General features: G+C 35.3%; 1 protein-coding gene across 1 annotated transcript; it reads left to right on the top strand.

Moving 5' to 3' along the window:
• Nucleotides 1–3934: 3934 nt before the first annotated feature.
• Nucleotides 3935–12738, top strand: LOC148867599 (cytochrome c1-2, heme protein, mitochondrial). Its single transcript, XM_088981012.1, has 8 exons — nucleotides 3935–4188; nucleotides 4293–4367; nucleotides 7206–7426; nucleotides 7667–7946; nucleotides 8029–8100; nucleotides 11948–12064; nucleotides 12166–12231; nucleotides 12401–12738. The coding sequence occupies exons 2-8, from the start codon at nucleotides 4308–4310 to the stop codon at nucleotides 12515–12517; spliced, it is 933 nt and encodes a 310-aa protein (XP_088837138.1). The 5' UTR covers nucleotides 3935–4188; nucleotides 4293–4307; the 3' UTR covers nucleotides 12518–12738.
• Nucleotides 12739–12873: the final 135 nt, after the last annotated feature.

The following is a 12873-nucleotide window of genomic DNA, read 5'->3' as shown; positions in this document are numbered from 1 at the left end:
TTAGGGTTGGGGTTATATTTGGATATAAGGAAGGGTTATACCTCGTTGTGTAGCCTTGGAATCAAATGTTTATAATAATAATAATAATAATAATAATAATAATAATAATAAATTTTTAATATGAAATTTGAGCCTAAGTAGCATCCTCAATTTATAATGGTTTTCATTATGGGTACAACATCGGCAGGCCTGGCCCAACTCGACCCAACCTGAATATTTGTACAGGTTGGGCCTACATTTTTGGGCTGCAAGTTGGACTTGGCCTAAACTTCGGGTTGGGTTGATGCTCTAGAAAGTCCAACCGACTCTAGCCTAACCCAATCCAAATACGTCCATACTCCAAACAAATATATACATACATGCATTGTATTTATTTAAATTCATCTTTTTTTTTCCACTTATATATAAAACAAACGCGAATATGTACATTTATAAATCAAAATTACACATTTTCAACTCATCATACTCTTAAATTGGATCATAAAGCCGAATGAAAAATAATCATATAAAAATGTATTCATAAATTCTTTTAAATCCAACCTGACCTTATATGGCTTAAAGCTTGAGTTGAGCCTGACCTCAAGTTGGACCAGGTTGGGCTTGTATAGGGATGGCAATTTTCCCCATTTCCTCGATCCCCGTGGGGATCCACCCCAAATGGGGTGGGGATGGGGATGATTTCCCCCCAGCAGGGACGGGGATGGGGAAATTTTTATCCTCGTTAGCGGGGACGGGGAGAGCACACCCCGCCCCAGGGGGACCCCAATCCCTACCCTGTGGGATCCCCACTAAAATATATGTATATATGTATGCATACGTATATTTATATATATATATATATATATATATATATATATATATATATATATATATATATATGCACACATACATCTATATATTAATATTTTTAAAAATATGGTTGAATATATTTGAATCTTTTTTAATGGGATTGTAAATTTTAATTATTTTATTTTTATTTTTTAAATAAAATAAAAAAAAAGCAAAATGATTAACATTATAAAAAATCATAGAGAATGGGGTCCTTGCGGGATGGGATAACCTTGTCCCCATTAATAGGGATGGGGATGGGGAGGGGATTGGGACTTCCAACCTGACCCAACCCGCTCGAGATGTATCCTAAGTTGCAGAATGGTGCTTTACCTACATCATCGTACATCTGTTGCAATGTATAAGAGGATATGCCCAACTAGTCTTTTTCAAAGAGGACTGCTAGGTTGTGGACTTGGATGGTGGTTGGCATATCTGCATTTTTTCAACTCCTGATTTACTATAAATATAATGGATATTGGACAATAGAATATCCCGGCATTTTCATGCAATGTTCCTGTCAAAAATTTGTTTAGTAGAGACAATATTGATAACTTGATATAACTTTAACATGTTCGCCTTTATTAAGTAAGGCTTCATTTGGGAGGGGTGGAAATACAAATGACATCATTTTCACCAACCTTGCATAATTGTATATTTATACTCCTCCCAAACAAAAGCCTAAAAGCAGTGTATTTTCAAAATTACTTGTTCAAATAAGGCTGTCAATTGAGTTCAAAAGTGGAGTTTGTGATTCATACATTATGAGTTGCATGTTTATTTGGATCAATTTTTATGAATAAAGTAGCAATTAAGCTATTCTTGATATGTCTCTCATTCTATCAAAGTTAATTAGGGGTGTTCATGGGTTGGTCCGGCTTTGGGTCTATTTCACCATATGCATTATATTTAATGTATATAATATTTTATATTGCATGACATATTTATAAAATATAAAAAAAAAATATATATATATATATATATAATATTATATGTATAGTTTTATGATAATATAAATATATATTTTTATATTCGATGTAGAAAATTTTACGAGTTGGGTCAAGTGGGAAATGATTGCCCATAATCATTTAATTGGGCTTCCTTTTGTTTTTGGGCAAATCTCTTAAAGTATCCATAAGTTTTATGAAGTTGATTAAGGCCTCATTTGATAACTCTTTTTAGAGGTCTGAACTTTGAATTATCTACTTTTAAGATGGCCATTGTCGTTTGTATTGCATCTGAAATGTTTTTTAAGATCTGAAAGCCATAGACACTAGCCAAAAGACGTAAATACCCTAGCATTTTTTTTTTGGAAAAGACGTGGAATGCCCCGTTTTAAACCAAACCCTAAACATTTGTGTTCTTCTCTACCGAGGAAGACGAACAACGAACAACAAACCTTCGAACCATTGATCCAAGTTCCCCTCATTGTTCTTCCTACTCTCTAGTGCTTCTGTCTCTCTTTCTGCTAGTGCCACTAGGGAAATGACAAGTACTAGTTATCCCTCCTTTACCTTGTCAAGATTCGATTTTCCTATTTCGAGTTCACGAGGAAGAAAGAATGTAGCCTCTTCAATCACATTTAGCAGAATCCAGTTTCATCAGACCATGATTTCTCCCAAAATTTATAAATTTTCTCTACCTGAATCAAATGGGTATCGATTATTTTCTTCTTTGAATGCTTCTCTGGTCGACCCAACTGAAGATACAAGTCTCTCAAATCCAAGATCGATGACGGAAATTCCCAAACTTCAAGTACGGAGAAGGTGCTTTAGTACTGTACTCGTTTACAGTGGTTTCATGCATTAGAATATTTGATTTTCTTTGCACTTTTGGTTTTCTTGTTCTCAAATTCGGTTCAAATTTACTGCTTGATTGTGTATACAGTTATACCAATTTGCACTATATTCTGATAGAATTATTTTAAGGAGAAAGGGAGAAGAATAATGGACCTGGCACATTGAAAATCATACTTGTAATCGTCAATTTCAAATATTAATTTACTAGTCATATTTTTTAGTAGTGATTAAATATTTTTATTAATTTAATTATGTTATATATTAATTATTAATTATTTTTCGTAAATATTAATTATTTTATTAATTTTTTGTATGATTTCAATATTATTTTGAATTTGATAAATTATTTTATATGAAATAATACAAATTGAGCTCAAATTTACCAAATAGTCTATTCTATGGGTAAAATAGTAAAATCAATACATTTCAGATGTTAAAGGTTTGGTCCAATACAAACAAACTTAAGTATTCAAAGCCTCTAAAAAGTAGGAAAGCATCAATGCCTCCTTTCAGATTTTAGACACTTATAATATCTTTTTAACTTTTCAGATTTATCAAATGCCACCTAACTCTACCCTATTGGTTAGACGTCGTCTTAAAGTAACCCTAAGTGTTTTAACAATTAACTAAATCCTTCTCTACCATTGCTGTCCATTAGCATCCCGTTATAAGTCATTAACATGTGACACCACGTGACATAGAGAATTTTTTTAAACTCATTTTTACCCTTTGTGGTCAATTTTAACCTTCATTATTTTTCAAGATTTTAAAACAAAACTCAACTTTTTAATTAGTTGAAGGTCATGAACAAAGATGGACATGGATCTAGCTATAGCTAAGATGGCATACTCAAAATCTAGTTTTTGTGTGGAAGATGTTCCCTCGTGTTCACATGTTAATAGGACTTTGCAGCATCAAAGAAGGGAGACAATCCCAAAATCTAGTTTTTGGGTTGTAGATGGTTTCGTTGAACATCTTCATCCGTGGAAAAAGTTTGTGATGAGGAGAAGACCAACATGGTATTATTTAAATATTACAAGTTTATTCAGATATTTCATTTTAAAAATTTAAAGAAGAATAATGAGTCTTTTCAATATTTTTGTTAACAAACACTAACAATAGGAAAAGATTTGTGAATTGAAGTAAATTTAAATCAATTTCTAAACAGTGGGGTGAGTATATCAATTTCCTTAAAAACTAGTGGTACTTTAAAAAACTTGCCCTTTATTTTTATATTTTTTTTCCCGGTGAAGACAACAGGGGATGTTTAAGGATTACATTAAAAGTGCGGTGATGTTTTAGAATTTATGGAAAAACTTCAGGAGGTTTATGGATTTTCCCCTTTCTTATATTGAAGACGTGGCACAATGTGATTGTGCAGGTCGTAGGAAAAAGCCCTCGCTCTGTTTTAGTAGACAAAACTACCCTTCTCTATTCTCCATTCTCCACCACACCATTGGCTTAGCTCTCCATCGATAATTAGGGGGCTCACATAATCACATCCCTTGCGAGGTTCAGGACCTCAGGTTGCCTCTCAGAGTCTCTCAGTCGATCCTTCCAGGTAAGCTAATTCAATATGGTTTTCATCAGATCTCGTCGAGTTCTGTTTATTTTCATCAGATCTTAGTTTCTGATTCTGCCGTTTTTGGCCGAACAAATCAACAGAAAGGATCTAATCAAATGGCTGTCAGCCGATCGATTCAGCTATTGCTGAGGAGGAAACTTCAGTCCCAATATACCGTAAGACTCTCTCTTCTTATTTTCATTTCTTCGTTTTGATTTCTATACTTTCCAAGGCATCGCCTACGATGATCTCAATTAGTTTAATCAAGACTTGTTTTTTGAAATGAAATCCTACAAGTGATATAATCGATTTGTATACAACAATAGAACATTATAAGCTTCAGGTACAATTGATAGTAACTACTTTTACCCTGTCGTACATTGATTGTTCCATCGGCCAATGACCATGATGATTTATTGTCTCTTGAGATTATTGTTTGAATTGATGTTTCCTTACGTGCAATAAGTTATAAGTCATGATTCAGTAATGCCTGTTGAACTACAGAGCGGGGCATTCTGTAGTTCGTACTTCCTACTTCGTTGGTTTTTCTTCGCTTGTTTAGTTGTTTTATACTGCATTTCCTAATTTATATTGCATTTAGTGTTTCTAGTTTTCTTTTTTAAATTTTAGTCTAATGTAACCCAAGAATATATTTAGTGATTCAATCTGAGAGATAAATACATATAATAATTCTGAACTACCTATTCTTTCTCCACGTCTTTGATACTTGTAAAGAAATTATAGCTCCATGGAGTAGAATAGATAGAAGAAACTAGAAGAATAATGAGGTATGCAATCGTGCCTTTCTTAGAGTAGGGACATTAAATAGATGAGGGAAGGACAATAGTGGGGAGGTTCAAGGTTGCCTCATGGTAAGTCTTCCCAGAATTTGATTTGAAGATCACTTTTCTTTTCTTTTAATAATCATTTGAAGACCACTTAAATGCAGACACAAGAAAGAAAAGCAGGGAGACTAATATTCTAATGGAACTTCAATACTATATATTTTACCCTCAACCATTAGAGTCAAGGTTGTGTGTGCTAGTAATCACCAACCTACTGCACGACTCCTATGAGGATCTCTACAACCATTTAACTCTAAGTGATTTGTTCCTTGGGTACAAACTTAAGTCAATCTTCATTCTTTGACACAAACTTGTGTCTATTTGGTTAGTTATCTTATTATCTTTTGGATTTTTATCTTCCCATAAAAGACTTTCTGAAACTATTCACCATGCTAGTTGGGTTGGTAAAATCTAGTCTAGCATATTGGATAGGTAATATTGAATATGGTTTCAAAATTTCCTTTAAAGTCAACAATGACATTTCTGTTAGCTTTCAGAAAGAAGATGGTATTATCTACAACTTGTAGATGAGAATTTCTTCACCTACCATCTACAACCTCATCCGCTTGTTGAAAACCTATCCCATCTTTTTTGGATTCTAAATTATGTTCTATGTTTGATATTGTTGGTATTGGTGTTTTGTAATTCCATACATGTTCTGTTATCCTGGTGCTGAGTCTGGTTTGTTGTTGAGTTAGGTATTGGTGTGTTCACATTTGTAACTTCGTAATTATTTTTTCTACAAAAAATTTTGACCATTCAAATGGATTATATTTTGAAAATTTCAAAATGGTGACCTATCAAAAAAAATATATATATCAAAATGGTGTGCACTGTTCCAATATGAAAAAAACATTAAAATTGTAACTTTATACAGCTCAAAAAGAATGTCAATGTAGACTTGATTTAATACTTAAAAGTACCAAAATATACACATGAAAAAAAGAGTAATATGTACAAAATTATTCAACATGTTCATATGCTTAATCCAAAATCAAGATGAACATTGAATGCCAAGCCACTTCCTTGTCCCCTTCCTCACCCACCGTTTCTCTCCAAATTCATTTGCACATAGTATTTTGTTTAAAACTTTCTTGCTTTTAAAGAAGAAAATGTTCTTATTTTTACAAGGTCGCCTTGGGAGGGAGAGATGATTTGTATAGAATCTCCCTAATTTTTCTTTAAAGAACATTGCATACATGTTTTCCACCAAGTCGATTGATCTATTATTCCTTGAGGTGAAGAAATTGTTCATTTGTTTTTCTCTTTTTTTTTTTTCCAGGAACAAAATTGTTATCAATCTTCTGAGCATTTTTGGAAAAAGGTTATTGTAATAGCATTAGTCTAGGGCTTGACAACTGGATATCTCAAAAACCTCTTTAATTCTGTTCTTATTCTTGTTCTTTTTCCTTTTAATTTGTCTTTTTTATTATTTTTGGGATATGACACCTCTTTGTTTTTCTCCTTTATGAAGTTCGTTTTCAGCCAGCCAACAATGTATGTTGCTATACGTCCCTCTAAATCTCTGATGTAGTATGAACTCTATCAAATTTCTATTTTTTTATAAGCATTAAGCAACAGTAAAGAGGATTTCATTAATGAACCATAAAAAATCCTTGCTATCCATCCAAAAGGTTGGTAGCAGGGTACAAATTGTGGCGGCAGCAATCAAACTATTCCTGTCCTTTCAATACAATTGTTCTTTACATATCTTCTCCTGGGCCTGGAGTACTACTGTGTACAGGATTATCTCTTGTGGTTCCTGTTCTAGCTAGAGAATTTGCCAAAGTATTTGCTATTTTAAGTATGCTCCTGAGTCCTGACAATAAGTTCCGGTTAGCAGTTGGAGCCCTAATCTAACCATGAATATTAGTATCTATGGTGCATATTTACCTCAGTCATCCATATTATCACCACTTGACGGTCTCCATCCACTTGTAACTCATTCCAGCCAGCTGTTGAATCAAACTTTAACTCATATGGTACGGCTAGCAATTTTGTCATTAGCAAGTTTTCAATACCTATGTGCCCTGAGAAACTAAATAGAATGTTTCCCCTATCATTTCTTATTACTCCTCTAATACCTGAAGCGGGTTTATCAGATTTCTAATTCTCAGAAGAATAGTTTCAGCATTTTTTTGTTAATGGCAATTATATGATAATTTGCAGGTTCTTCCAGCATTATCTGCCTCCACCCCAAAGCAGGATCAAGATGGGTTTGTCTCTGCTGGCATGAGGTCTCTAAGGGCAATGGCACTTATCGGAGCAGGTGCTTCTGGGCTTTTGAGTTTCACAACGATAGCATCTGCTGATGAGGCAGAACATGGTTTAGAGTGTCCGAGCTATCCTTGGCCTCATAAAGGCATTCTCAGTTCATATGATCATGCATCGTGAGTGTATGATTGTTTTCTCCGTGTTGAATACTTATGCCAATGATTAATTGTTAAGAAGCATGCATTTCTTACTCCCGTCACCCATCCATTCTTCTGTTTCAAGATCTTTGAACATAAAATGATAATTGTGTGGAAATTTTCATTATACTGTTTCATCATTGTGTTATGATATGAAGTAGTTACGTGATTATGTGAATATAATGTAGCACTTATGCATAATAACTATATATTGGACAGGATTCGTCGTGGTCATCAGGTTTACCAACAAGTTTGTGCATCTTGCCATTCAATGTCTCTAATTTCATATCGTGATCTTGTTGGAGTGGCATATACTGAAGAGGAGACAAAGGCTATGGCCGCAGAAATTGAGGTGGTTGATGGGCCTAATGATGAGGGTGAGATGTTTACCCGCCCTGGTAAACTGAGTGATCGTTTTCCTCAGCCATATGCAAATGAACAAGCAGCAAGATTTGCTAACGGAGGGGCATATCCTCCAGATCTGAGCCTTATCACCAAGGTAACTTCCAGTCTTCTGAATTCTCATATCTTTTGATAAAAACTTTCTGGTAACTTGGTAGTTTCCAACTCTATCCTTTCAGGCCCGCCATAATGGCCAGAACTATGTGTTTGCCCTTCTGACTGGCTATCACGATCCTCCTGCTGGTATTTCGGTAATTCTCTGCTTCTTTCATTGAATAGATTATTATCTAATTCTTGAATTCTGGTACCTTCCACAGAATATAGTTTTTTAGGATAGAAGGTTGGTAACATACTCTCTCTCTCTCTCTTTTGAAAATGTAACATACTCATTTTCGATCACAAACACTTGTGAGATTTGGAAATTTTGTTTTAATTTCATGCTTAATGAGAAAATGAGATAAAGTATATCTTTTGTATGTATTTATTTAGGCAAGTTAGTCTGGGGCTGAAAATGATTCCCCAAACTCCTTTCTCATTCCTGATTCATGGAAAAATTTTGGCCCAGAAAACCTTGGATGTGTTCTAGAGTCTAAATAACTGATAAGCTATCTTTTGTGGTCAACTTTTTAAATTAAAATTTGAAAAAGTCAGAGTTTGGCCCATCAAAATTCGGTTTCACACTAATCAGAACTCTTCCTTCCACTTCTTACTAGTGTTGTTGTGGAGTAAAACTGAATTTGGGGTATTTTGATGGCAGCTTTGTAGGTAATCCTGCCCCCTCTGGAATTGGGGGTGTTTTTAGAGATGTGGAAGGAAGAGTTCTGGCCCTTTTCTCTGGCCCAATAGGTTGGGTGACTCACTAAGAGTAGAAGTTTGGCACTCCTCCAGGAGGTCAGATTGGCTAAACAATTGGGTTTTCAACAGTTAGAAGTGGAATGAGATTCAAATAAGTAGGTTGGATACAAACAAACAGTTTGGGCACTTGGTCCCTTAGACAGCCTGTAAGGGAAATATAGAACCTAACAAAGGAACTTGAAGCACAACAGATGAGTTTGATTATACAATGGGTGGGGAGGGAGGTTAATGCTTTTGGCTGATTCTCTAGCTAAGCAAGAGGTAATTAGGGATCACTTGTGTTGGGCTCAATTGTAATTCTTGTGCTGTTTTTTCTTTAAGAGTGAGGCTGCACCTTGTGCCTCCCTCTGGGAGGCTTGTAATAGTTGCTTATCCTTAACTGATTTTAATGAAATCTTAATGAATTTTTAATTATAAAAAAGGGATCTTAAAGCACATTGTAATGTTCTAGACTCTAGAAGGTCAGCAATTGCAACGACTGTCACCTTAGCAAAGCAAGGAGTTAGTAGGAAACTCTATTCTGGGTGTGTAAGTTGCTTTTATTTTGAGGGGTCACCTTGCCTATCAAGGTGACAGTTGTACTAAATTTCCTTTAAGCTTAATGAAAGTTACTGTTTCCCATAAAAAAAAAGTGATCTGTTACAAGTTGAAGGGGCTAGAAGAGCTAGGGGCAGACCAAAAAGAATATAGGCTGAACTTTGAACTACAGAGAGAGCCCATAGTTTAACAGTGGATATGCACTAAATAAAACAAAGTGGCAGGACAGGACTCATGTAGCTAGGACTGTCAATGGGTCAGGTCTGGTTCAGAACATGGTAGATCCATCCTGAACCGACTATAAAATATGCAGACCTAAAACCCAACCAGACCCTATTGGGTCTCTGAAATTAGAATTGGTACTGAACCAATTCTTGATTGGGATGATCATGTCTGACCCAATAAGAACCAATTATATTAATAGAAAGATTAAAAAAACAAAATAGCTGACAAATATACATGGTACTGTTCTTTGGTACTGTTCATCATCCTCATTTGAAGGAACAGATACTTACAATGGCTCAGAGAGAAATAAACAAAATAGCTAAAGAATCATTATCTCAAAGAGATTATGAACAATTGTGTGCAGAGTGTCACTTAGAGCCGGTAAAGCAGAGATTTGTTGATAACTTGTGTCTAGCCTGCTGCTGTTCTCAATGATTTGGGCCATTGGGTGTCAACTGCTGTGTGCTGGATATGCTGGTGGTGCCAGTCTCCGACAACTCACCATCTCTCTCAGTCTTAGACTTCGATGCCTTAGGTTTTTTTTTTTTTTTTTCTTTTTGATCAGAAACAAGAACAAAACCTTATTGATTAGATAATACATTTACAACAACTTGAGTAGCCTCAGTTAGTTCAAGCTTTGACACTTGATAGGAGAAGAATAGAAACACTCAACAGGGGAAGAGTACAAGAGAAACTGAGTGAGTGAGGAAAGATTAGGGTTAGGAGGAAGAGAAACACTTAACAGGAGAAGAAAAGCAGAGAAAGTGATTAATTGACAAAAGATTAGGGTTTTATTCAAATGCCATCCATTGCCTTGTATTAATAAAGCTATTGAATTTACAGTTTTAGACAATTACTACAACTAATATTGCAAAAATGACATATAATATATCATATATGTATAATTAATTGGTCTGGGTCTGAATTGGTTCAGGACAACTAATGCCAATGCTGATCCAATAATAATTGAGACAGGAAACATGGAACTGGAACCAACCCCGGGAAACAAAACTTTGGAACCAGAATCTGCACAATCGGTTTGGCTCGTTTGGTTCTGCTGGTTAGACCCAACCCTTTGAAAGACCTAAATGTAGGCATGTAGCCAACCCTTATAGTTAGGATAAGGCTTGGATGATGATAGGTAGAATTGTGTTGTTTTTATTTATTTATTTGATGCTTACACCACATACAAAGAAATCAGTTTCGATATTTATGATTTAGATGTATGCAATTAACCCGAGGACTTAGTGTTTTTTTTATTTTGTTTAATAATTAAATAATTAATTTGCAGTTAGTGAATATCTCCGTAAAATTTTTACTGCTTTCTTGTTTTATTTGAAATGTTGTCACTTGTCAGATCTTGGTTTTTCTTTTGCCTTTTCTTTGTCTATTTTTGAATGAAGAAGTGGTTACCATTTCTAATATTGAATATAGTTGTAAGAAGTTGACCTGTGGACTCTGTACAGTGAATTTGCAATTAAGCTGCTCAATTAGTGTAATACTGTTAGTATTGCCTACAGACATAAATTGTTGAAGCAGAACATTCTGCAACAGTGCAATGTAAAGAAGGATAACTTAAGAATTCACATTCTTTTAACATAAATAATGCATGCGTCTTCTGGCTTTGTTGATGCCAGAATGATTGTTACTAGGTAGGCTGAAGATTGTTTCATGTGAACAGTCTTCTGTTTTTGTTGATGGGTGGTTGCAAAATGATGCAACCTGAAGTTAGACGTTTTGAGGCTGTCATGGCTCCTCTTAGGGGGAGTATAGGACAAAGATTATTTCATGTCAGATGAGGGCATCATGTTGATGGATGACTGCAAAATAATGCAACTTGAGGTTAGACTTTTTGGGGGTTTATACCAGGGACTCAACTTGGGAAGGCTTTGATTGGGGAGTCGTATCATTAAAATTTCGAAGGCCTGGTGCAGTGTAAACTCTTCAAATTGGGTGCCCAACTTGCACCCCTAATTTATACATGACATGGTGCTTGTACATGGGCTTGCAGTCTTAACTAGCATGTATTTTGTTGATCCCTAAAAGGTTTTAGTCCAAGAGGGACAGCCTGGGTCCTGGGCTATCAGACAACCCTTTTCATTTTGTCTCCCACGATATATCCTGAAATTCAGTAGTTGATAGCCCTATTTAATTTTTCCATACCTTAGGCATCATCAAGAATACCATGTTGTTGATCACTCTGATCACATGTTTGTGCTCTTATGTGCTGATGTGCTGGATGGAGGTTGTTTGTTTAGTCATCTCTTTCACCTGATTGTGATGATGACATTCCAATTATTGTTGCTTTTTGGCTCGTCGATCCTTATTTTATGGTTGTTGATTTTTGTGTTGGATTAACTTGTTGCAATTTGAGTGCATTTAATCTTTTGGTTATCACTTGAGGATTTTGTTTCTCCACTGGTGGAACATATCGCTCTCTTATTTATTAACCAGTTACCGGGCCTTTAATTGCGAGACTAGATTCGAGAAGGGCTGCATTATAATCCTTACTTCCCTGGAGGAGCAATTGCTATGCCCAAAATGCTTATTGATGGTGCTGTTGAGTATGAAGATGGTACACCTGCAACAGAATCTCAGGTAAATTATCCTAGCCCATCCAGCAATCTTTGTTAACAATTAATTTGCTTATACACATGAAGTTACGAGAAGCTAATATTCTTTATCACAACTTGGTGCAGATGGGAAAAGATGTGGTGACATTTTTGTCATGGGCTGCAGAGCCGGAAATGGAAGAGAGGAAACTGGTAAGTTGGGTGACTTGTCCAAACCGCGTTATATCTCAAGTAGGCTCACAATATGTAGAGTGCAAAAGCTTGTATTTTGTATTAATTTGTATGTATGTGCATTATACATATTTGTACTTCTACTCTTTCCAAACTGAGCCTTAAGACTTTTCGAGCATTCCAAATGCAGATGGGATTCAAATGGATATTTGTACTGTCACTCGCACTTCTCCAAGCTGCTTATTACCGGCGCTTGAAGTGGTCTGTCCTGAAGTCTCGCAAGTTAATCGTTGATGTTGTCAACTGATCCCTCTTTCGTTATCTCTCAATCTGTTTGTATCGGATTAGATGTCAACTGGCTTCTCTCTTTGTTCTCTTTCCCTTGAAATTCGGGAGGAGTGGAGGACACGAATTGTCAATAATGGATGTTGAGGATCTATTTTTGTTATACCTTATTTCTTCATAATAAGTTTTGTTATACTTTAGTCCCCATTTTAATCTATTTTTGAGAGAGAAGTATATATTCTACTCGTACATTTCTCTTGGTAAACAACTTATCATACTCGTATACATGGTACATTATATTCTTTTTCTAGAACTACTGTAAAGCAACATGCTATGCACATGTATGTGCAAATGAAGGATAAACTAATCAAATTTAAC

This window comes from Nelumbo lutea, chromosome 3 (assembly GCF_056320005.1).
Source record: "Nelumbo lutea isolate HS-2025 chromosome 3, American lotus-T2T, whole genome shotgun sequence".
NCBI classification, from domain to species: Eukaryota; Viridiplantae; Streptophyta; class Magnoliopsida; order Proteales; family Nelumbonaceae; genus Nelumbo; species Nelumbo lutea.
Note: the sequence above shows the minus strand (reverse complement) of the source record. Positions and strands in the feature narration are given on the sequence as shown.

Coding starts and splice junctions, on each gene's coding strand:
- LOC148867599 (XM_088981012.1), top strand. CDS start 4,308: ATGGCTGTCAGCCGATCGATTCAGCTATTGCTGAGGAGGAAACTTCAG. Junction 4,368..7,205: donor AACTTCAGTCCCAATATACC/GTAAGACTCTCT, acceptor GATAATTTGCAG/GTTCTTCCAGCATTATCTGC. Junction 12,232..12,400: donor AAATGGAAGAGAGGAAACTG/GTAAGTTGGGTG, acceptor TTCCAAATGCAG/ATGGGATTCAAATGGATATT.